Source organism: Gopherus evgoodei, chromosome 4 (genome assembly GCF_007399415.2).
Source record: "Gopherus evgoodei ecotype Sinaloan lineage chromosome 4, rGopEvg1_v1.p, whole genome shotgun sequence".
NCBI lineage: Eukaryota > Metazoa > Chordata > Testudines > Testudinidae > Gopherus > Gopherus evgoodei.
Window position 1 is genome coordinate 143,759,710 of NC_044325.1, and position 25,511 is coordinate 143,785,220.

General features: G+C 48.0%; 1 protein-coding gene across 1 annotated transcript in view; it reads left to right on the forward strand.

Moving 5' to 3' along the window:
• The window catches only part of MAPKAPK2 (MAPK activated protein kinase 2), an 81,327-nt gene extending 56,991 nt beyond the window's left edge, over positions 1–24,336 (forward strand). The window contains exons 2-10 of the mRNA XM_030561633.1: positions 9,580–9,719; positions 12,601–12,665; positions 13,488–13,567; positions 15,409–15,535; positions 16,858–16,933; positions 19,113–19,237; positions 20,653–20,738; positions 20,870–20,950; positions 22,200–24,336. Coding sequence (XP_030417493.1) covers positions 9,580–9,719; positions 12,601–12,665; positions 13,488–13,567; positions 15,409–15,535; positions 16,858–16,933; positions 19,113–19,237; positions 20,653–20,738; positions 20,870–20,950; positions 22,200–22,343 — 924 coding nt within the window. The 3' untranslated portion in view covers positions 22,344–24,336. The remainder of the gene's footprint in view (positions 1–9,579; positions 9,720–12,600; positions 12,666–13,487; positions 13,568–15,408; positions 15,536–16,857; positions 16,934–19,112; positions 19,238–20,652; positions 20,739–20,869; positions 20,951–22,199) is intronic.
• Positions 24,337–25,511: the final 1,175 nt, after the last annotated feature.

Sequence of the window (25,511 nt, forward strand, 5' to 3'; positions counted from 1 at the left end):
ACTATTGGAAGAGTTCAAAGGGAGATTCCCTTGCTATTCCCCCTCTCTTGTGTGTTGCATGTACCTTTGTCTTTCTCCTGGGCTGCTGCTCATACTTGCCAGGAGCTTCCCATAAACACCTGCAAAACTACTTCATTGTCCTTCAAATCTCCCCTTAAATCTCTCCTTTGCTGTGATGCCTGCAAGAAAAAACACAAGCTTGACTATGGTTAGGCTGCCATGCTGACCAATGTTGTCTCATTGCTTCTTTGTCCAGTGACACTATGTGCTGTCTGAGGTGAGAAGCAAAGCGGGTCTGCTTAGGCAAAATGTCTTTTGCTGGGAACAACACAGTAAAGGCAGGAAACCGTTCATCCTAGGAATACCCGGGTCAGAAGGCAAAGAGATGTTTGTCTCCACCCAAGTGGTGACGGGCAGGGGGGCCAGAATCCTGATTGGTGGTGCCCTTGCTGTACCATAGAGGGGAATACAAGTGCTGTGCCCTGAGCTCTGACTGCTTAGGCTCATGGTAGATCCTGGGATCCTTTTTGCAAATGTAGGGTTGTTAAAAACGCTATGTCTTGACAAAATTCCAAGTTTCATTTTGCCTCCTTCAATTCCCCTTGTGTTTCCAGTGTCATACAATGTTGTGCTTCACTTGTGTCCCCGCCTCCTGTGCTGCATTGATATGAAGCGGCTGCCACGTTCTGCCCCAGAGGCAACTGCATTGGATGAAATGAATTTGTATGTGCCGCTGTGAAATATATTGTGAGATACTGTTGGCCACCTGTGTGTGTGTGTGTGTGTGTGAGAGAGAGAGAGAGAGAGAGAGAGAGAGAGTTTATTTAGATGTGTGAGAAACCATAGGCTCAGGGTGCACTTGACAAAACTTCACCAAAAAAATCCCAAGTACATACAACACAATTTAACACCTCCCTGCCTAGGGTGACCAGAGAGCAAATGTGAAAAATCGGGACAGGGGGTAGGGGGCAATAGGAGCCTATATAAGAAAAAGACCCAAAAATTGGTACTCTCTCTATAAAATCGGGACTGTCCCTCTAAAGTCGGGACATCTGGTCACCCTATCCCCGCCCCGTCAGTGAGCCAGGCAACTTAAAAACTCAAATCCTCTTTAGCGTCTCTCCAGCTGTAATACTCCCGTTGCACGTACACAGGCCCACTGTTTTCATATGCTTGTGTCCTGGGGGGGGGGGGGGGGGGGAGAGGAGGAGGAGGAGGAGGGTAAGATCAGCTCTGCACTGTAAGCCATTAATAGCAACCTCCGGCAACTCCATCTTCAAAGGTCACAGGCTGGGATGGGTGGGTGGTGGGGACCGATCTATTTCAGACACTGAAAGGAGCCTCTGCAGTGACTTCCTCTTGTCTCTCATGACTCTATTATTTCCTTGCTGTTTATAGTGTTGGTGCTTCCTGTTCTTTTATCGGCCTCAGCAGCACCCCAAGCGAGTGCGCACAATGGGGGAGGGGTGGAAGCGATAATGTTTTTTGGGGGGTGGGCTATTCCCCCCCCCCATTAAATTCTGTGTATTTTAAAACGTCATGGCTGCCTCCTCAGAGAAAGGAGAGCAAAGAAAACAGCATCTGCCCTCCTGTCACATGGGGCTTGTTCGATGCCAGTTGGGTTTTGTTGCAGCATCGGAGCGCTCGTGGGAAACCGACAGTGGTGACGTGAGAACTGGAGGTTCCCAAGCTAGCCCGATATCCCCAGGGTACCAGGTCACCCACAGGGGAAATCTCATGCTCTTTCCAGGCCAGTCCTGCTGGGCTGTGTGAGAGATTTTCTTCTCAATAAAGGGGGTTGGTAGAGAGTGTGCGTGTGAGAGAGGAAATGGACAAATATCAGAGCTGTGTGTATCCTGTCATCGGGATGGGCTCACTACCGCCACTGATGAGAATTGACCAGGGGCGACCTGTACCCCTCCCAGAGCTTTGCTTTGAGATTCCAGTTTGGCTGGTGCCAAAAAACTCCTGTCAGAACAGCTGTTTTGCCTAGTGTCTCTCACCCTCTACTGGTTAGAATCAGAGCAGCTGAAGTGAACTCTGGCATGGGCCTCTTACTGCTAACAGAGACTTTCCTTTAACTCAAGAAGGAGGATCAGAGTTCTGAACATGCTTGCTGCCGTGATGTCTTCAGTGACCATGGATTTGGTTATGATATCTATATGGATTGTCAGCAAGTGCACTTTTCTTTTTTGATGGTGTGGGAGAACAGGGTGAGGAGCGGGATGAGCAGAGATTTTCCCCCAATCCCTACCACAAATACCCAAATTTAATGTCAGAAAGCAGCACACACTGGAGTGCATTTCTGTTCTTTAAAGTGAGATCTGCTTAGCACAGGCTGGAGGTGCGTTGGGGGGCATTCCTGTGTTCTGATTCCTAGAGATATAGTATTGAGGCAGTGAACTTTATGGGTACCAGTTGCTGCTGAAATCTCTCAGCATGCGTGATGGTTTTATACACTCATGAATGAATTAGAGGCAGCCTGGCATATAGAAAGAGCAGCTTTGAACTTTGTTTCAATTTCATTTATTTATTTGGACTAATGCCCTAAAAGGATAAGGTGAGCTTATTACAAAAATGGGTTATCCTTTCTGTAGTTCACTGGGCTTCTGTACTAAGGGGCTTGTGAATGGTGCGTGTGGTGGAATTGGCCCTGTGGTACAATATGATTTTATTTCTAGGCTAGAAACAGTTCCAGATAGTACCCAGGCTGTTGAAATCCAAAGTGGGACAGAGATGGTCTCTGGCTTGGTCTGCACTTAAAAACTTACACTGGCATGTACAGATCAGTCAGGGGGTGTAAAACCCACACCCCTTAGAATCATACAAGTGTAGGACTGGAAGGGACCTCAAGAGGTCCTCTAGCCCAGTCCCCTGCATTCAAGGTAGGGCTAAGTATTATCTATTCTAGGCCATCCCTGACAGGTGTCTGTCTAATTGGAAAAATTGCTACGCTTGTGAAACCCACTGTGTAGACACAGCTATGCTGACAGAAGGCTCTGTGGTATAGACATAACCTTGACGGTTTTGTTTGTGCTTGTACAGTACAACGGGGCCCTGAACCACGATGGGGACTCTTAGGCGCTACTGCGATACAAATGATAAATTCAATCCTGTTTCTATGATATGTAGCTGGGAATAACATCTGGACTTCCATACATTGTGCTCTAGAGAGGGCTGCTGTTAAAAGCCCAGGCGGGGAAAGCAAAGATCCCCCCAACTTCCTAGTTTAGCTATTTAGGTCAAGTATCTCAGTGGTGTTACCTCCATGTTCACCATTTCTCATTGCCACATTCTGGCAGAATTGGCCTTGGATACTGAGGTTTGAGTGACCAAGTTATAAGTAATCAGGCTAATGGGATTAGGGGCCAGGTAGCCAAAGAGCGGCTCTTGGCTCCCCTCTCCCTGCAATGAAGTACAGGTTTTTATTGCAGGTTGGGAATGCAAACTTACCAGGCCAGATCTATACTAGGAGCGCTGTGCTGGAGACTGGTACATTACCCTGGCAAAGTGCTCCTAGCAAGGACTCCATTTATACTGACAAAATGGTGCTTTCAGCAGGATAGCTTGTTCCACGTATCCTCTCCCCTCTTGCCTTACCCACCCCGTGAAATAAAGGGTAGAGGCAAAGAGTTTGGCGTGTATAACTGCATTTACAGTAGGTGTTTTTGCTGGCACAGCTCTGTCAGTCAGGAATCACACCTTTGCCCACCCTGTCTGACAGCTATGCCAGCAAACATTTGTAGAGGGGACCCATTCATCTATCAGGGCACGCACAAACACATGCAAATATGGGGCGTGTGTGTGTGTGTGTGTGTGTGTGTGTGTGAGAGAGAGAGAGAGAGAGAGGTTTAAAAAGAAAACCAAAGCATATTCATTTACATGCCCAAGAGTTGCTGCCTTCTCTCTCTCTCTGTACAGTAGAGAAGCAATAACTAACTGCCTCTTGAGGAAATGTCGTTCAGCAGCTAATGGAGAATCTTATTCCTGCTCTAGAACTCGGTAAGATGATTTGAAAACTCATAACAAGGATCTCACTCTCGATAGGGCTTCAGGATTCCTATCCTGTTACATTCGTGAGGATTTGTCCGTAAGAGGTGGCATTTGTCTGCTCCCTGACTGGGCCTGGGAAATCCGCAGTGATTCTTTTGTTTTCTTAGCTGCTCCCTGGCCTCTAAGCCAGGAATGCACCATGCAGTTCTGTCTAATAGCCAGCCTAGGCTAGTGGCTTTTCCTTTTGTTTCCTCCCCTTCTCCCTTCCCCCTCGGGGAACCTCTTTGAGCCTGGAATGCAGGTTTGACAGTCTGTGGAATGTGCCTAGCCTCAGCTGGGGCCCCTAGCTCTGTGCTGAGTGTGTGTATACACGGTGGCTGGCCGTATCTGGATAGGCTGTGGCTTGGTGCTGCATTCTTTCCAGGAGATGTCATGCTGTTTGCTGCCAGTCGTAGCTTGGGTTTCCTTGAAGCTTTTCTGGCTGGCTTCTGTGCAGAGCCTTTAACTGAAAATTTTTGGCTTGTAATTAGAGCAGTAGGAGGCAGTGACACCTCGTAGTCAGAGCAGGGGTTGGGAGCTGAAACTCCCTGGTTCTGTCTCCCACTCCATCACTGACTCACCATGTCAGCCTTTGAGTAAGTGGCTTAACCGTTGTATTACAGTAAGGTGACCAGATAGCAAGTGTGAAAAATCGAGAGATTTCTTTTTTCGGGGTGATGATGGAATCGTGTGTATATAAGACAAAGCCCCCAATATTGGGATGGTACCAATAATATCAAGACGTCTGGTCATCCTAAATGACAGTAACACCTACTGCGCTGTTGTCTTGGATGCTGTACAAATACATAGCAAGGAGCTTGCAATCCAAACAGACAGGACAGACTGAGAGTGGGAGGGGAAACTGCGGAACAGAGAGAGGGTCAATGGCAGAACTGGGAATAGATTCCCATCTTCCAGTCCAATGCACTGTCCATTAGACCACACTGCCTTATGTGCTGTTGGTATCACCCTCTGTAAAGTGGGGGAAGCTGCTGCTTCTTGTCTGTGTGTGGAGGGGTGATATTTGGCTTTTAGCTGGCAAAGGTCTTTTGGTTCTTTGGATGAAAGTCGTCACGGGAGTGCATCGTTTCTATTCAAAAAGTGTTGTGAAAAAAATAATTAAGCCCAGGGTGCCATTTTTGCCTTGAGGATGGCAGGAGTTGGTTATTCTGTTCGTGGTGTGAGTCAGCTGCTCATGACCCAGTCTGTAGGTGAACTTAGCACCAGAAGGCCTTTCGGCGGTTCTGACAGGCTTGCTTGAGGAAACCTGGATGAGATTAGAACATCGTTTTCGACCGTGCGTGAGCTGAAGAGTTAGAGACGGTGCAGCTTGGTGAGGCTGGCTCGAGCCTAGGAAACTGATTGGATGCAGGCCCTCTCCAACTGTACCGTATTGGCTGAGAGAGGCAGTGGAGGAGGTGGTTTTATTACTCCTGTTGTAAAATGAAGCCAAAATTGCTTTTTTTTTTTTTTCCCCTGGTAAAAGAAAAGTCCCAGAATATGTCCTTAACCTTGTTCTATCCCCCACAGGGAGTCTCTTCCCTTAAGGATGTAATACAGTCTGGCTTGCTATGGCACACCTAAGCATACACCAGTACACCATTGATGTTCTAGCTTATGCCTTTCCAAACCACTGTTTGCCTGAAGCTTGTGCTTTTATTCTCAATCTGAGGCTATGTGCTGCCGAAGGACATAAAATTAGATGGGCAGTGTGTAAATCTGAACGGAGTTGAGCTAGGCACTTGAGTGTCCACACATGGTGAGTTTCCTAGGAAAGGGTAGGTAGATACCTCTCCACCAGGGTTGCCCAGCTCTGGTGCTAAGCTTTGCCATTAAACTGAACCGCAGACCCCAAGAGCCTGGATGCAGAATCAGCGAGACAAATATCCAGTCTACTTAACAGCATGCATGCAACAATGAGCCTTGAGATACTTGTTGGAGGGAGGATATGTGGCTTTGTGTAAGACGCATTTGTTGTCTTGTATTTAGGAGTCTACTGCATATATTTAAGGCTGTTTGTTTATGCCGACAAACATGGTAATTAATAGACTCTGGCAGACTAGCAAATCTTTCCAGCACCTGAGAGCTGTGAGCAGCCTTTGTGGAAGTTAGGGGACTCCTTAAAGAGCTGTTGACTCCTGCTGGAAAAGCTGAGAAACGTACTATTTAGAGAGAATCTTGCTTATTTATTTTGTCTTCCCAATGCATGGGATAGGGTTTTTAAATAATCTCAGGGGGATGTGTAGCTAATGGGCTTTCTGTGTGGTGCTGAGGTGTGAGCTCATGCTGTGTGTGTTCCCCAACCAACATTAATTCTGTATGGTTGAGGTGTCCATAGCACCCAGTTGGGATATTCTTGGGCTCTTAATTGTGGATATTTAATGTTCCACATCCAGCGTAGCAATTTTTAAAGGGATCCACAGCAGCTAAATGGACCCTCTCAAACATCCCATCTGTAATGCTAATATTTCCAATAGAAAATGTCTTCAGAAAATTTAAAATTAAATCCTTCCCTCCCCTTCCAAACTTTTCGTTCTTTCTGCCGTTCCTTGGCAGCATTTGAACCATAAAGCCCAGGCATTTATCACTTCCACTAGATGATTGTACATGTCATTGCATCTCTCAAAGGGACTTGCCCCAGGTTTCATGGCAACTGAGTCAAGAAGAACCCAGGTTTCCTGACTCCCAATCCAGTGGACCTTGCTATCTCCCACTTAGCTGTGAGAATGTAGCAGGCTGTTACAGTTAATGGGCAGAACTGCTCAAAGCAGGTATGGTCGTATGCCCTGCTCTGCTAATAATCTGAGGTGATGCTAGTTACACAGATAAAGAAACTTGTTTTTTAAAAGCATGTTTAACCTGCCTGTGTCCCTATAAGCTGGGAGACATCAGCAGTAGCACTGAACACACAGGCCCAGATCCTCAAAGGTCCCATGGGAATTGTAAATTTTAATTTTTGACTAGAACAAACTCCTTGGAAAATGTTGATATGTAAACTTTCATTGATGTATGTGTGTGTCTGTTGTTTTTTTTTAGCCAGTCATAGAGCTCTACATTTTTTCAGAGATCAAAATATTTCATTGCTGTATTTTTGAAACTTTGAAAAATCATTAAAAATAATTTAAATTCACACTAGCATTTTTTGCTGTTTATAACCAGCTCTATTTATTATGTAGAGGCTTGATACTTCTGCCACTGAACTGATGGGGCATTTTGCCTTTGACTTCAGTGGATGCCGGCACAGTTCCCTATGTACCAGAAGCATAGTTCCCCTCCACCACTCTAGGTCCAGCATCATAAATGCTCGAGGAGAAACATTTAGCCAATGTCCTTCAGTAGCTAGTGCTCCAATAACAGTAATTGGATAAGGAAGTTAGTTAATGTGCTCCAGAGAACTATTTTATTAAGAGCAATTATTGAGTAAATTGATGTAATTAAGGAAACCAGACTTGTGCAACTCAGCAAGATCCTAAATGGACCAATCCATGATGACTTTTCAAGTCATTGAGTAGTAATACTGTCCTCTGACCCTCCTCCTATACCCTCCTTCAGTTGTTTAATGGTGTAGTTGATGGATTCAGTATCTATCAATTAGCCTTTACTGTTGATTTGTCTGTAACATTGCTCTAATTTGGATCCAATGGACTGAATAATCACAGCAGAAAAACCTGTTTCATGAGGTCAGAAGTGTGAACCATCCCCCATGTATCACTAACCCACTGTGCGATCTTGGGAAAATCACTTTCTTATCCATCCCTCAGTTTCCCCAATTGTAAGATTGGGATGATGATGATGGCATACCTCAAAGGAATGTGATGAGGCTTGAGGGCAGGTCTACACTACAGCGGGGATCGATCCACTGGTGGTTGATTTAGCAGATCTGCCAAATCGACTGCAGATTGCCCTCCAGTTGACCCCTGTACTCCACCCCTGACGAGAAGAGTAAGGTACCCTAACGGTGTAGATTCAGTGGTTATTCACGTAGCTGGAGTTGTTGCGTAGGTTGACTTACTCTGGCAGTGTAGACATAACCTTTGCTTGCTCTGGTATGTATGGCTCTTTGAGCTCCTCAGGGGGAAGGCACTGCATAAGTGCACAGCGTGACTTAAAAAAAAAAAGTCACTAGGATTTTGCAGATGTTTATAATGTGGATTGATTTCTTTGACCAATACAAAGCTCAAGCCGCTGGGAGTGATGTGATGAACAGCTCCTCTACATGTGCTTGTGTGTACTTCAGATCCACAGGATGGCAAGAATTTTTATGCTGCCACTTTTTGTCACTAGATGACACCATCTGCCAGAGAATGCAAACAGCTGCTCTCTGCTGGACTCCATTTATGCGACGGGTGCTGCACGGAGGGGATAGGCTCCAAAGGACCATCAGTCCTACGTATGGACAGACCGTAAACCCTGTTAATATGCAGGTGCTGATGTTATGTGAATGATTTTTTAAAGTCTGCTGCTAGCAGGGGCAGAGCTTTTTGCTACCTGAGCAGACAGGCTGGGAATGCTGTGGAGGTAGCTTCCTCTGCCTCCAAAAGGGGAGAGGTGTTGCATACTATGCTCAAGCAAACCTCCTCCTCCCCATTCTTGCATGTATGGGGTCGTTGAAGGGAGCATTGAGCATCCCTCTGCCAAAGCGTGGGTGGTAGACTCTGATGTGGGATCCCAGAGGAGGACCCTTGTGAATTAGCTATTCAAATTTTTTTTGCCAGAGAAGTGCTCTCCAAAATGTCACCCCCACCCCCCGTGTGTGAGTTGACTTGTCCTGACCTTTCATCACGGATGCTCAGTACCAAGGTCTCATTGCACCCATCGTGTGGTGCAGCCCAGTGGTGGGCTGAGATGTGGTACTTCTGACCCTGACTTCACAGCTAAGTGCTGGGAGAGAAAGCAGAACGTACCAGGGTAACGTCATCTGCCTTTGTTGAGTGTGAACGGTTGCACTGTTTATTCCCAGTAAAATAACCCCTAAGGCAGAGTCTGGCTTTCCCTGGAGAGTGTCAATTATTATATCCTTGTTGATCTAAAGATCTAGTAAGTGCAGGCCTCCTGCTGCTAGTGTAAACGTCTTTGGTCTTTACTTGCAAGTTCAATTAATTTAAGGGCAGCTATTTCCCAAGTTACGCTCAAGCAGGAATTAATGACACAACTGTACACCTCTAATAGCTGTTGCTTTGTTTTGCGTTGGCTAAGAACTAAATGGCTAGAATTGCTCATATTCTTCACTAGATGGCGTTCCAGGCATTGTATAGGGCTAGACTTAACTCACAGGTTGTTTTCTCATACCAAATAATAATGGACGAGACTGCATCAGTCTCTGTTACTTTGTCCTTCATGCCCCTACTTGTATCTTTCCCTGATCTATCTGCAGAGGTCTAATAGAGAGCACATGAAAGCTTTATAAGCAGAATGTCATGATGTTATCTCAACATCTCAGACCTTTTGAATCCAGAACCTTTTGTTCAAGTGTCTTGGACAAAATTGTGATTTTGGAAATTTTGCTGCATGGAGGAGAAAAGACTGAATTTTCCTTCTTTCTTTTAGATGCTGCAGGACTGCCCCAAAGCCCGCAGGGAAGTTGAACTCCACTGGAGGGCATCTCAGTGTGCGCACATTGTAAAGATCATTGATGTCTATGAAAACCTGTACCAGGGGAGGAAATGCCTGCTTATAGTCATGGAGTGGTAAGTGTTGTGTGAGAGGAGAAACAAGCCAAATCCTCCCTCCCACTTGACCGCATCACTTCTCTCAGGGGAGGCCGTCACTCTAGAGAGCTGTGCAACCTGTGGAAAATGCATGGGAAATCTTAAGATATTGGGGATCATCTAGAAAGAACTGGTGCCCAGGCTCCCAGTATCTCATACCATGTGTGTTCTGAGCATGTGAATGATTCGCTGCCAACATTTCTAAGTATCGGTAGCTGAAGGCTGGGCCATGTGCCTTTTGGAAAGGCCATGTCCCACGGATTCACAGGGTTTACCTCTGACCCTGCCATCACATTAATTCAAACATTTTGAAAGGAGCATGGCGTATTGGTCAGAGAACGTGGCTGAGGGCCAGGAACTCCTGGGCTCTGACACCCCGAGTGGTTCTATGCAAGTCATTTTATCTCTCTGTGCCTCAGTTTCCTCATCTATCATATGGATTTTTTTTATCCATGTTCATATCATGTCGTAAAAATATTGCTTAATGTTTGTAGAATGCTTTATGATCTTTGAACTGAAACAGAATTTGCAATAGAAATGCACAGGGTTTTTTATTATAGCCCTTGAGAATTGTTTTGTATGAGGTGGGAAGGTTTGATTTCTAACCTCAATGTGTAGAGGGAGTTCTTGTAATGAGTGAGGGCGTTGGTAGGGAGGAAATGGCTTTCTATGATCAGGGAAAAACAAAGCCACTGAGAGATGTAGTAGTTTGGCATTCAGGAGCCAGATTTCCCAAGTGTTCAGCACCCAGAACTGGAGCTGGAGTGTGAGCTGTTGGTTGCTGAGTCATTTGGAAAATCTGGAGCTAGGTAAGCAGGTGTATGACCAGTGGATCCTTATTCTTGTTGTAACAGAACCCATCATATTCTCACATGCAAAGAGTTCTTCATAAACCAGACCAGCTTTTGCCATGCAAAAGGTGTTGGTAGCTTTTGAAGTGCCAGCCATGCTGTCATGTGTGGGGCTGAGCTGGTTGTTGGGCAGCAGTGGCTGTCAGACCAGGGGCACATGACCGGGAAGGAGCAGGGAAGAGAGTGACAGGCTGGTGTCACAGCAATGTCTGAGCGAGTCTGGTGCTCTCAGAAGTTTGATACGGGGAAGGAGGAATGAAGGGGAAAGTATCGAAACCACATGCCAATCGCAGCTGTGATTTTTATTGCAGCTTCTTTGCCAAAACGTCTCCCCTGGCACAGGCTCAACAAGTTGTCAGGGGGTGGGGAGGGGGAGACAGAGGAGCAGTTCAGGGTTTGCAAAGGTTAGGCTGCTGATCTGTTGCACAAGAGCCTTCTGAATTCTCTGTGTGGGAAGATGCTTCCAATAGTCGTGTTGAGATCCCAGGCGTCCGCTGCCAGAGAAGGTTTGAGCAGCTCATCTGTGTACGTGGGGAGACAGTGACGCCTGAATGAACAATAGGAAGCCGGTCACTGCGCTGTCAAATGTGCGTGTGAAACCGGTTGAAGCACTGCTTTAATAGCCACCTGCTATTTTAAAGCTAGCCTGAGCGTGATGGACTGGAATAGGCTTACATACTGCCAGGATGGGCCCTGTATAAGATGGAAAGTAACCAAAGAGGAAACAGACATGGTTGCAGTGTCCCCATGCATCCCTGTGACTCAGGTATGTTTGTGTCTCCATTCAGATCCAGGGCGTTTGTAACTCAGTACTTGGCTGTGAAGCTGTTAGCATGGACAGAAATTCTCTGTCCTTTTCTGTACTCTTTATCGCATAGATTGGCTCTGTGTTCGTTATTTGTATTGGGGATAATGCTGAGAAGCCTGTTTGAGATTTGGGACCCATTGTGCTAGTTGCTGTGTGGACACGTTCCAAGAGACAGTCCCTACCCCAAATCGCTAGACGAGATAAAGAGAGAAAATCTCTTTTCCTGTAGATGGGCAGCGTGGGCACAGAGAGGCTAAGTGACTTGCTCAAGGTCACTCAAGGAGTCTGGTAGAGCTGGGAACTGAGTCCTCAGCCAGTGCTATAGCCTCAAGACCTCTGTATCCATCTGGCTGTTGGAGGAATACGGAAGTTAGCTTTGTAGTCAAATATTTTAGCTGCATCGTTCACTCTGCATAACTTGAGCTAGTGGCTTCAAAAGCCAGAACTCTTCAGGGAGACCAAAGCCACCGGGCTGAGGCCTGGGGTCTGTGAAATCAGAGGGAGCTGCCAGGGGCAGAGCCTCTTTGAGCACCAGGGTGCTGCTATGTTTTGTCCCATTCGCCCTTGTGCTCAGTCAGTCTGCTGGCTGCCAGCCACCCAGCTTGTCAGGTGACTGACTGGCACAGGAGCTTGTGCAGTGGTGTGACCTGAGCACACAGGCTGGGTGGAACTCTGAGTTCAATGCCTCCTTACTTGTGTGGTTGAATGTAGCTCCAGTGACTTTTGCTGAAAAGTAGGCTAGCTAGGCTGGAAACTTGGTGTTTCTAGCACAATCTGCTCTCTTTATTATAAAGGTGCCTCCGTATGGTTGCTCTCATGTGGCCAGGAAATCCACAGGTCCTGGCCCCCTGCCTGCCTGCAGCGGAGGGAGTCCTCTGCTGTGCAGTCTCTCTCTGCTGCTTTCTGGAGAGGGGAGAATGGCCTGAAAATGGAGGGGTTGCAAAAGAGGCAAAGTTGGAGGCGAGGTGTGGGAGGAAGGGAGGTTAATCTCCCTGAACTTGGAAACAAAGCCAGAAATGTTGCAAGATCTCTCATTCCCTGCAGTGTGTATTGGGGCTTTTTGCCAAAGCTTGGTGCGGGACTTCTGGCCCTGTTTTTGGCTTGAAATGATCAATTAGGATCTTGAAGGCCCACTGGAGAGGCCTGATGGGTGGGGGAGGTAGCGGCTACACCTTTAACTCCACTTGTTTCTGTATTTCAGCTTGGATGGTGGGGAGCTCTTCAGTCGAATTCAAGATAGGGGAGACCAGGCCTTCACGGAACGGGGTATGGAGGGGATCGAGGGCTTTTTTTAACCCCTTGGCTGTTTTATGTTGGTTGAGTGAAAATGTCTTACCTTAGAGCTGTTTGGAACTTCCACACACACACACACACACACACACACACACACACACACACACACACACACACACACACACACACACACACACACACACACACACACACACACACACACACACACACACACTCTCTCTCTCTCTCTCTCTCTCTGTCTCTCTCTCTCTCACACTCTCAAATGTGGGTAATTTTAAGAGAACCTGGTTCTTTTCCCCAGAAAAATGTTGAAAAGGAAAAAAATTTCCATTGTCACTGAAATTTTTCCTTGGGAAGGGAGGCAAGATTGTTTTCCAGCCAGGTCTAATCCTGCCTGAATCTCAGATTTGTGTGCACCGGCACTCTCCAGCCACCTTGCAGCTAAGTATGAGAGCTGAGCTTCTGACTATCCAATTCTCTTCCTCTCCCCATTGTCCCAAAGTGGCAGGCAGTGGTCTCTGTTAGCCATACTGAGCTCAGCCTACTGAACAGTCTAGGGTCAAAGCCAGTGGCTGGTGCGCCCCCAAATCCCTCTTATTGTAAGTGATTATAGCAGGTTTGCTCTCTTCGCGGGCAGGTCCTATGTGAAGGACCCTGCTCGGAAAGGGAGACTTCAGACACAAGAGCTTCTTTGCTTTCTGACTCTGAGGGTTTCTCTTTCTGAGGCGCTCTCCAGCTCTTGCCTTCAGAGGTGCACATGTATCACCTTGGGGGGTGGCTTTACTTTAAATTGCTGAGTTTTGAACACTCTTACATTTTCTTTAACTCCTCTAGAGGCTTCAGAAATAATGAAGAGCATTGGAGAAGCCATCCAGTACTTGCACTCGATTAACATAGCACACCGGGATGTTAAGGTACTGAGCACCTAGTGGATGCTAGAGAGTATTTTCAAGGTCTTTGCCCCTAGCGGACGGCCCTCTGCTTGCACGACCCCCATGTCTTGGCCCACATAACATTGTACAATCCAGAGGAGTGCTGCAGCCACTCCCTAGCTTGCGTTTAAGAGGCCCACTGAGGTTAACTGGCCTCAAGTAACTTGTTCTTTTTGAAAGGCAGGAGAGTTGCAGGATGGGGTGGAAGAGCAGTGCGGCTCATGGCTCCTGTTGGCGCCTTTCAAACAAAATCTGACAGCTGTACTCTTGTCCTCCTGCCTCCGTCAGTATGGGGACGTGACCCTTCAGATCAGGAGCTGGACCCTTCCAAGGTTGGGGTGTTTGGACCATAGGTTTTCGGTCTGGGCACTATCTCTCTGTACATGTCTATGGGAGTGGCTTCCGTGAAAGCAGAGGTCAGCTGGGGAAAGTGCTAGCCCAGTTCAGCTCCGGCTGGCCTTTGGGTTTCATTGCAGGCTACCTGCAGAGATCAGTCAGAGCCCATAATGGAGACAGTGAGATGGTGATGGGTTTGGCTGAGGGGGAAGTGGATAACTTGCTGAAATTGAAGTCTCCTCAACTCTGGGGTGTGGACCTGGCCCTTATCATTTCCCCTGCCCTATAGGGTGAAGTCCATTGAAACAATGAGTCTTTTAAAAATGGCATTTCCTTTCTGTAAAAGCAGCAGAATTCTTAAAGGGCAAGGTCTGTATTGTTCTAGATTTCACTTTTAAGCAGACAAGACTTCCTTGTTCATATGGTCTTAGTATTTTCATATAGCATCTGTCGTCTCAAAGAACTTTGTGTACTGGGGTGTGGTGCCGTTCAGAAACAAAAACCCTCCATCCACCTCTGAAACGCAGCCACCCCACAGCAGCTGTTCTGCAGTCGCACGACACCGCTGCCCAGAGGAGGAAGCAGAGAGGAGTCCCACATCCAAATGAAACCACAGGGAATTTTGCAGAAGCAGAATACAGTTACTTTGATTGGCATTTCCTCAGGGTATTGGGGCTAAACACCCCCAACTGGCAACAGATTTACAAGTTGCAAAGGTGCACGCAGTTCCCTGAGAGATGCAGCTTCCTGGTTGAGGAGATTATGGTGTGGGAGGGGGCGGAGAGAGAGCTGTCAAGAGAAGCACAAAAACTGAAGATCTAAAATTGTGTCGGGAAAATCAGTGCAAGTTGCCTGAATAGTACCAAGCCCCTGGGGCAAGGGATGGGTTCAGGAAGGGCTTTGTGAGACTTGCCCTTCCCTGTTGATTATACAACTCCACACTGCCAGTGTCTGCACCCCTTCTGTTAGCTCTTTGCTGTCAATTAGTGTGGGAAACAGTGCCCTCTGCAGAATATCCCAGGTGTCACTCGCTGGCTTGTAACAAATCTCAGAAGTTGTAGATCCTTACCTGAATGTGTTGGGGTTTATAGAACTGACCTGGAAGTCCCACTAACTGTGCCATATCTTCAAACTTCTGCTTCTGGACCTAGCTAGGACCTGGAAAGCTCAGGGATGCGAATGCGGAGAGAAGGGGTAATTCTGGGATCTCTGATACGTGACCCACTTCATTTGTTACAAATCAGGTCTTGCCCTGGGGGGGAAAAATCAGGCAGCAAAGTGCTGAGAGTTGAGCTGCAATGGGGTGGATGGAATCCTCTCTGGCTCACTTCTAACCACATGACTCCCGCTGGTAGGTTCATGGTCAAACCTTCAGTGACTCTGACATGCTAGCACTGTTCTAATGCTGCCCCTGGCTGTGCGGGAAGTAAGAGCTCGGAGGACTTGGCCAGCACTTAGTTTGCTTTTTATTCATTGTGTTTTCACAGCCAGAAAACCTCTTGTACACCTCGAAAAGGCCGAACACTGTATTGAAACTCACTGATTTCGGCTTTGCTAAAGAAACCACCACACACAACTCCTTGGCCACGCCGTGCTACACACCTTACTACGTGGGTAAGTCGCTGGTGAAGCTGAGATGCCTCGCTCCCTTCCAGGGAATGGGGGTTACAGGCATCCAGACTCTCCCAGTATTGCTGCTGTTTTGTGCTGGGAAGGCCAGGAGCTGTGGATTCAGAGACTGTAAGGCCAGAAGGGGACCACAGTGATCATCTAGTCTGGCTGCCAGTGTATAATACAAGCCAGAGAACCGAAGGGAGTAGTTCCTGCATCAGGCCCATAATTTCAGTTTGAACTATAGCTGTAGCGGGGTGTAGGGTTGGGCCTGAGAAGCAGAACTCTGATCCAGACAGAGTTCTTTGGAGTGTTCAGCTCTGAAGTTCTGGTATGGGCTGCAGAGCTGGAAAGGCTGTGTGTTCCCAGCCCTACTGCCGTGTTAAAATCCAAACTCCTCTGCTGGGCAACCCATGGGCCTGGTTTCGTAGCGGACATGCCCTGGAGATTTGTTCAGCTGTGCTCCCTGCGGTCCCTGCTCAGGAGCTGATGGTGACAATTACAGCGAGGTATATTGCAAATGCCATCCCAGGTACTGTGCCAGGCAGGGCCGGCGCTATCATTTAGGCAGCCTAGGCAATCGCCTAGGGCGCCAGGATTATTCGGGGGGTGGCATTTTGCCGGGTGGGGGGGGGGCGGCAGGCGGCTCTGGTTGACCTGCCGCAGGCATGCCTGCGGAGGATCCGCTGGTCCACAGCTCTGGTGGAGCTGCCGCAGTCATGCCTGCGGACGGTTGGCTGCTCGTGCTGCTCCGGTGGACTGCCTGCAGGCATGCCTCCGCAGGAATGACTGCGGCAGCTCCACTGGAGCCGCGGGATCAGCGCGGGGGGGCGGCGAAATGGCTGTGCTCCTAGGGCACGAGAAACCCTAGTGCCAGGTGTGATAAGCAGGGCAGGGGCATGTGTATCTCCTCTTTCTGCAATGCACCTAGCACACATCAGGGCATTGTATAAGCAATTCACAGTGTGGGCACGTGAGACTCTCCCTGGCACTTGCCCCACATAGCTCTGTGAACGCCCCTCTGGCCTGATGTGTAGCACCCCTTGCTAGTCTAGTCCTGGCTCCCCTGGCACAATGTGGCAAGAGGACCTATATAATTAGGTTCTTTCCAAGAGTAGGGCCTCTCTGGAGCACCTCATCAACTGTGCTAAGCTGCATCTACTGTCAAATGGCTCAGGATTGGAGTGATCGGTCCATCAAATCCATGGTTTCAGCCTACGTTAGCGCTCCTCCCTCCAGAGGCATCACTTCTGTGTTTAACCCCGTAGCCTCCTTGCACAACTTCTCTGACTGCCTTGTGAGTTTTTCTTTCTTTTTTTCCCCAGCCCCGGAGGTGCTGGGCCCGGAGAAGTACGATAAGTCCTGTGACATGTGGTCCCTGGGCGTCATCATGTACATTTTGTAAGTAAGCTGTTTCCCCTATACTATCCTGATGAGCATTGCTCATGCATAACCCAGAGGAGCTGCAGCTTCCACCCTCTCAGTATCTGTCCCCAAGCAGGCTTGCAGGGCGCTCCCTGGGTGAAACATGCAATGTCCTTTCCCTGAGTCTGGCCAAGCAGCATGCCAGGAAGGCTGCACTAGGTGCATGCATGAACATCTGACTTCCTTCTCCTTCTCCACTGCAGAAAGACACCAGTCTGGGATGGTTCCCTGTGGACCCCGCTTTGCCGTTCAGTGCGTGCTGACTGACCCAGACCTACCAGGGACAAATGACTCTCTAGAGCAGTGAAATGATCATGAATATTAGAAATGGGGGCAAACCTATTGTGTCATGTAGAGCACACCTACACTGGCATAAAAGACCTGCAGCACGGCCATGGCTGTCTGGGGACAGCTGGCTTGGGCTGCGGGGCTATCAATTTCTGTGTAGATGTTTGGACTCAGGCTGGAGCCAGGCTCTGGGACCCCTCGCCTCTCTTGGGGTCCCAGAGCTCAGACTTCAGCCCAAGCCTAAACGTCTGCACAGCAATTTTAGAGCCCTATAACCCGACTCCCGCAAGCCTGAGTCAGCTGAGCTGTGCCAGCCGTGGGTGTTTAACTGCTGTGTAGACGTACCTTTAGGGCCAGACTTTTAAAGGTATTTGGGCACCTAAAAACAGAGAGGAGCCTAATGGGATTTTCAAAAGCACCTGGGCTCCTAATTCCAGTTCAGATCACTGGGAATTAGGTGCCTAGGTGCTTTTGACAATCCCACTAGGTGCCTATCTGCACCTAAAGACCTTTAAAAATCTGGCCCCTAGTCTCTCTAGTCCAAGCCAGTGCAGGATTGTTCCCTGTCGTACAGTGTCTGTCTAGTGCTTAGCTGGGCCTATTTGCAAAGCAATGGGGTTCCCATGCGCCCCTTGCAGAAGTATTCCTGAGACTAACAGATCTCCGTGCTGGTAAGTTTTTCTTGTTTTAGGCCTAAAATTTCCTCTTTCTTAGATTGACCTTGTCAAGGTATGATTCCCCCACTCTGAAACTTAGCGTCCAAAAGATGGGGTACTTGCATGAACCCCTCTAAGCTTAATTACTAGCTTAGAAATGATAGAGCTGCCACCACCCAAAAATATAGTGTTTTGGGACACTTTCTGTCCCCCAAATCCTTCGGAAACCCCCAGACCCAAACCCCTTGGATCTCAAAACAAAGGGAAATAAACCATTCCCCTCCTTTCTTCCTCCCAGATTCTGCCCTCCCTGGGTTACACTGGGAGAGCACTGTGATTCAAACTCCTTGAATCTTAAAACAGAGAGGAAATTCACCTTCCCCCCCCCCCTCCGCCCCCAGACTCTCCCTGAGAGAGAGACAGTGATCCTAACACAGAGAGAAATCAGGCTTTTCCTCCCCCCCTTCTCTCCTTTCTTCCACCAATTCCCTGGTGAGACCAGACCCCGTTCCCTGGGGTCTCACACAAGAATAAAAAAACAATGAGGTTCTTAAAAAGGAAAAGCTTTTAATTAAAGAAAGAAAAAAAAGTAAAAATTATCTCTGTAAAATCACAATGGAAAATGTTACAGGGTCTTTCAGCTTATAGACACTAGAGAGAAGCCTCCTCCCGCAGCACAAATACAAGTTGCAGCAAACAGAGATACAATCCTTCCAGCAAAATCACATTTGCAAATAAAGAAAACAAACATAAATCTAATCCACTTTCTACCTGTTACTTACTATTTGAATAGAAGAGACTTTCTCAGAAGATGGGAGAGTCTGTATACATGTCTGGTCCGTCCCAGACCCCAGAGAGAACAAAGAAAAACCCAAAAAGCACAAACAAAGGCTTCCCTCCACCGTGATTTTAAAGTATCTTGTCTCCTGATTGGTCCTCTGGTCAGGTGTTCCAGGTTTACTGAGCTAGTTAACCCTTTACAGGTAAAAGAGACATTAACCCTTAGCCATTTGTTTATGACAGACCTGATTACCCTCATAGAGGTAGGGATAACCCACTTCAGCTATCCAAGGATGCTGTTGGGCAAGCTGGCCGGACCTGACCTCAGCTTATAATACAAGCAAGGAAACTTGTTCTAGTAAGTTTCTAATGCAGTCTAAAGGATTTCCCCTCCACAGATCACCTTATTACTTTCTCTCTCTTTGGCTTAGGCTGTGTGGGTATCCCCCTTTCTATTCCAACCACGGTCTGGCCATTTCTCCAGGCATGAAAAAACGGATCCGAATGGGCCAATATGAATTTCCCAACCCTGAGTGGTCAGAAGTGTCTGAAGAAGGTAAAAGCTGTGGCAGAGTGTCTGCTCCATGAACTTGTGTGTCCCTGCTACCCAAACATATTGCAGAAGCTGTGTCTGCACCACCTGTGGTGAAATCCCAAGGGACTGGGTGTTCCGATATTGGCAACGTGGTTTCCCTTTCCTGGGGCGTATCAGGCTTGTAGCTATAATGCCCAATGGGAAAGCTCAGCCTGTGTGTGCCTGTGATCTCCAGGTGTAGAACAAGGCCTTGCCTAACGTGGGGATTTGCCCTGTTGCAGACAGTAGTATAGCTGTACGGGTGCAGGCCCCTAGTGTAGACAGGTGAAGCTGTAACTTACGCTGGTGCCATATATCCCATTTGAATAGTGGCTTTGCCTGTCTATTCTAGGGCTTAGCACCTGTCACAGTTCAGGGCTGCTGCATTAATGTTCCCCCTCTATGTTCGTCCCAGGACACCCCCTCTCCGGTTCCTGGCTCCCCTTGCCTTCACCTCTCTTGAGGGGACCCGTGTCTGTCTCCCTCCTGACTAGGGCATTTCCAGGCTGTATGGCTCCCTGCTTTCATTGTGTTATTTCCAGCAGAGACAGGTTGCCCAAGCACAGCTGCCTGCCGTCTCTCCAGAGACGGTTAACAGTGTGGCTGCCCACAGCTGGAGATACCACACAGCTCTTTTTATGCAAGTCTTTTTTTATTCTTAAGGTAAAAATGTTCCAGAGAAAACATGTTAAAAACAGTCCCCCTCCACACACACTTACAATTAAGCTTAGCGGCATTCACTCCAATCCAAACAGGGGCTCTGGCAGGAACAATCCTTCAGCACCCCAACCAAGTGGTTTCTTTGTGGCTTCAAGTTCATCACAGCTTAGAACAAGCACACAATCTGATGGGCCCTCAGTGGGCCCAGTCCTTCCTACTCTTCGCTAAGGATTGGGGCCCTCTGTGGACCAGGGGCTGTCTGTTTGCTGGATCAGGAGGAAGGCCCTGAGCCTGGTTAAAATGAAGCTATTCATCCAAAAATCCTTTCTTTGTCTCTTGGTCCCTTGAGAATCCAGTCAGGACTAGTATAGGTGCACCTCTCCAGGGGGGTGGCTTCAAGGGGCTGATAAGGAGAAGTGCACCTATACTAGTCCCAACTGGAGCATCCCTCTCCTCTTAGAGAAGGTACATACAATTCTACAATAACACTCGCATGATTCCCTGTTTAATAACAGTGGACTCCAAAGGTCACTTATTTAATAAGGTTTGTCCAGGATGTTACAAGATACTATCAGTCTGTCACAGCACCTATGGCTTCAACTGGGGCAAATCCCTAGTGTAGACCAGGCCACAGAGACCAGCGGAGGTTCTGGTGGTTGCTAGGGCATTGTGTACCCTTGGGGAGAATATATATTCTAAGTGCTGCTTTTAATTAAAACCTCCCTCCCCCCCTCCAGTTAAACAGTTGATCCGGAACCTGCTGAAGACGGATCCGACCCAGCGCATGACGATAACAGAGTTCATGAACCACCCCTGGATCATGGTAAGTGCATGACTTTCTAGAGGCGAGACACGGAGCCCTGGAAATGGGGCAGCTGCTGGAACTGAGAAATGGGATGGCAGGGACTTTTATTGGAGGCTCATCCTTTGTTTCTCTTACCCTCCCCTCTAAAGCAATCAATGCAGGTGCCCCAGACGCCGCTGCACACTAGTCGAGTCTTGAAAGAAGAGAAAGACTTGTGGGAGGACGTCAAGGTAAAAACTCTGAATCGCTTCTGCCCCTGACGCACCTCTGTTCCAGGAGGCACAGCTGGTACAGCCTGCTCTCCAAGTGCCTCAGCTCAGTGGACATAAACATTATGCTTGGCAAGGCTATGGGGAGCCAGGTCACTGCCCCCTGCCAGCTGTACCCTGCGCCCACCTGGAGTAGCTTGCAGGATCAGGGCCTTGATTTGCCCTTTTACTAAATTTAGTGCTACTAAAAAAAGCTTCCTTACACAGAACCTGCATATGAGAGAGTATTGGGAGGGACGAGCTGCTTTTCACAGCCCATTTCTATTTGAGTCCTGGAAATAGGAAATTAGTGAAATTAAGGGGCTGGAATAATTTTGTATCCACATGCTAAAAAAAGAAAAAGTGTAAACTCGTGATTAGTGGCTGTGCAAAGCCTTTTCTCCGCTCTTTCCCACCAGCAGTCTTGGTGTGGTTTTGGCCCTGGCTGTGCTAGTAATGACTGTGTTGTTACTGTAGCACGTTTTTTGGCTGGGTTTCCAACCCGACCTTCAGGCATGAATGGATGATTGTCTTTGTGGCTTCTTCAATCCTCTGCACATCTGCTGAGGCTAATAATAAAGGTGTTTCTGTCTGTGATATGAGCATGAAGAACTGCATGGAGGCGACCAGCTAATTTCACTTGCTGTGGACCACTAGACCGTTGGTGGATAGTAACAGGGATCAGGCTGGGAACGGCCGGCACTGTGTTGTGCTGGAAAGGGCTACTTGTCCACTAGCAACCGAGCCACAGACCACCAAGTTGGAATGCTTAGTGGTGTGTGAAATCATTTGGTCCAAGGAACAAGACCTAGATTATAGGGTGAACAAGGGCCAATGGCTGGATGTTAGGAGCTAGACAAATTAAAGCAGGAAACAAACCACAGATTTGTAACAGTGATGGTAATGAACCACTGGAACAGCTTCCCAAGAGACGTGGTGGATTCTCCATCGCTAGACTTAACATTGAACTTGGGATGCCTTTCTAAAATGATGTGTGTGTTCAATGACACGTGAATAGAACCATTGGGTGAAAGTCTGTAACCTGTGCTATGTGGGAAGTCAAATGACCACAGTGGTCTTGTCTGGCCTTAGGATTTATGAATGTCTTGTGTAGGGGTACACGTGTGTATGGGCCTGGACAATGGACATGGGCCCAAGCATAGGGGTTCTAGCATCAATGTCAGATGCCCCCATCGCTAACCAGGCCCTGTATTTTACTTGGTGTTTCTAGGAGGAGATGACAAGTGCCTTGGCCACCATGAGAGTAGATTATGAACAAATTAAGATAAAGAAAATCGAAGACTCCTCCAACCCTTTGCTCATGAAGAGACGAAAGAAAGCGAACCCCTCTGAGCCGACAGCACTCCCCCACTGAGGGCCCCCTCCGAGCCCTGCCTGGCCGTCGAGAAAGCAATAGTATATATATATTTTTTAAGAAAAGGACAAAGACGGACTTCATCAAAATGTGGAATTCCAACATTTATAACAGATGTGTTGTTTTTTAGCTACCCACCCTTGTTTCTGGCCTTTTTGGCGCAGGTGAGGAGATGGCCCCTGTGAGATACACACATCTTTATTTTTGGCCTGAGAGTTGAACAGCTCTGGTAATTTGTTGTTTTTTTGGTTAATATTTTTTTCATTCTTCCTTACAAAGACATGGAAATTCCTGTGGCAACCTTTTTAGGGTATATAATATATAAATATTTTTTAAAACTACTGTAATGCTGAAACCCAGACAGTATGTTTCCCGTGCAAAGCGCTGGCTAGAGATGAAGGCTTCTGACTTTTTTGCCTAGTGCTGATGGATTAGCCCCTCAGGTGAGCCTCCGGTAAACACAGGCTGAAGCAAAGAGGTTCGGGGATAGGAACATTCTATGTGGCTTCTAGTCCCTTCCACGCTCCTTTTCTTAATTTATCTTCAGGGGCTGGTGGTTTGGGGGGGTCTTGGGAGAGCCTGTGGATCTGGAGCACCTTTTCAGGCCTGCAAATTTTCTTTTTAAAGGCGTCGTGGTACAAATCCCCACTAAACGGGAAGCCTTGGCTCTAACGGTGCATGCACAGGGTTATTTTCAATTACCATTGTGCGTGTCTGGGCTGTGTGTGTGTGTACGTCCGGGGGGCCTGTAGTTTGTAAGTGAGTCCATGCACGCACTGGGTTGTTCTTTCTGGATGAATATATGGGGTCTGTAACATGCCTGGAGTTCAGTTCTGATCTCAGGGGACTTTTTGGGGAAGGGATGACGATGCCTCTAACAAATTCACTACAGCCACCCCAGCCTTCGTGGGATTAGACCAGAAGCACCTAAAGCAGATGCCCCATTGTCCAGTTTTCATTACTGTCCCATGCTGTGAGCGCCGAACCCTTTGCAGGGTCCTGCCTTGTCTTTCTCTGGGCTCCCGTGCCTTTGGCTCGCTGTGCTGAGCATGGCAGTCCAGAACTACCACTTAGCATCAAGTTGCACCTCTGCTTTCACCTCCGCTGCAGGTTTAGAATACAGGGACAAGCCCCCCTGCAAGTCACCCTCTCCTCAGGGGGCCCCAGCACTTACCATTGAGCCTGTGAGAGGCTGAGCCCTTTCACTCACCCCAACTAACCTATTCCTGCCCCACTCTGATGTGGGAAACACACTTACCCTGCATCAGGGAAGCAGGAGTCAAATGGGGCACTTCCTCCCCACTCCTTTCTGAGCCATCGGGCTGGTGACTGCTGTGGATTTCAGTTCCTGCCGTGCTGCAGCATTTGCTTAAGCTCTTCGGCTGTTACTTACCCCCAGTGGCAAGAAGTCACTATGGGAAGAAGCCGGTCAAGGTCCCACCAAGAAAACCAGCTGACTCAGGCATAGATGGGAGAAATTGGGAATGTATCTAAAAGATCAGTCGAGCTTCAGTCTTGTTCAAAGCTTCAGCTGGGGCTTGAGCACTGAGCCCTTCCCTTCCTTCTCCTCTCCCCGGCACCCCGGGCTCACGGTGAGCTCCCCTCTTGAATCCCATCCCTATATGCCCACATGCTACCAAAGGGGAAGGCAGTCCCTGACTTCATCTGCGCCCCCACCACCTCTCCACTCCTGGTGGTGGTTGCAACCAGTCTCTACTCCTAGCAGCAGAATGGCTTCCCTGAACTTTTTAGTCTGATTCCCCCCGCCACACACCTTTTGTCACGTTGTTTCACTGCGTTTTAATGTGTTCAAACAAAAAACATTTTTTATGGAAATGTTTAGTTTTTAGGTGACATTTTAGGCACTGTATGGAATTTGAATTTGTTTTAAAGACAAGTTTTAAAAAAAATTTTTTTTTTTTGGTCTGTTGGCTTATACTAATCCTTCTGGTCTGCTTTTCTCTCTTTTGGATTAAAGACACTTCATGCGTCACGCAGTCTTCCTCCTCCTTGCATGTGTGGTAGAGTGGAAAGATTGGCTTCTGGTGATCTTCACAGTGCAGTACTCAGGGCTTCATTTTTTTCCCAGAGGGGCTTCACCCTGGGTCTGAGCCAAAGCCGAGTAAAATCCAGGGAAAAACGCACTGACTCTGGCTCCAACTCTCCAGGCACAGGACCTGTGCACCACTTATTTTGACAGCTTGAGTGGGATTGGTGTGTGCATAGACCTTGCTCTAGCTGTTTGCACAAGGGTGGATTTTACTCCATTGATTTCAGTTGGAGCTGTGCGAGTGCTTGGTTTTCCTGCAAATCAATCCCTGATGTGGCCGTTGCCACTGCTCTGTGCAGGTGGATCTCCGGGACCCCATGTGGAGCTCAGAGCAGGTTTCAGGCCAACGTGTCTTCATTTACCCTGGCTAAACAAATACTAGTTCAAAATTTTTAATTTTTTTTCCTGCATCATAATGCGCCCCTGTACTCTGATTCCCTCCTCCCCCCCCATCCCACCTTGCAGTGGGGATAGATTTTGCTCAGAGGTGAGGACAGTCCTCACGGCTGTGGTCAAAGCAGTAGAATTACAGGGGTGGGTTAGCTCAGGATCATTCCCCTTCCTTGTCATTGTGCATGGAACATTGCGCTGCCAAAACCCTTTGGGTTGAGGGCTGGGTGACTCAGGGCCCAGTGCAAAGCTCTGATCTGATTATTGTGAAATGGTGGGCATGGGGAGGGGAAAGTTGTATGCACTCACATTTTTACCAAGTGTTTGCAAGTGGCTTCTCCGTTCAGTGGGACAGGGGTTGGACCCGGAATTGTCGGCTTCATGGGACATGGCATCGGCAAGTAGTACACAGAAGAGCCAGCAGAGGGAGTTGTTCATCCAATGTTGGCTCAGCTCCTGTAATGGTTTGATTTTCAGCCACATCTGAAGCTGGGATACAGAAAGGGGAAGGAGGACTAACCGTGCACTGGAAGAGGGTCTCAGATGCTCACAGGCAGCTGCAGATCCTGAGGAAAAAAAGCTCCTTTTCTTTTTGGGATTCATTTGCCAGCTCTCTTTGTATTGATTCTTGGAGACAGGACAGCAAAGGCAATTAGCAGTGCAGCTGGTGCTGGTCTTTCCTTCTGCTGGGAGAGGGCTGAGGGGGTCGGAACAAAGCGACCGGCTCT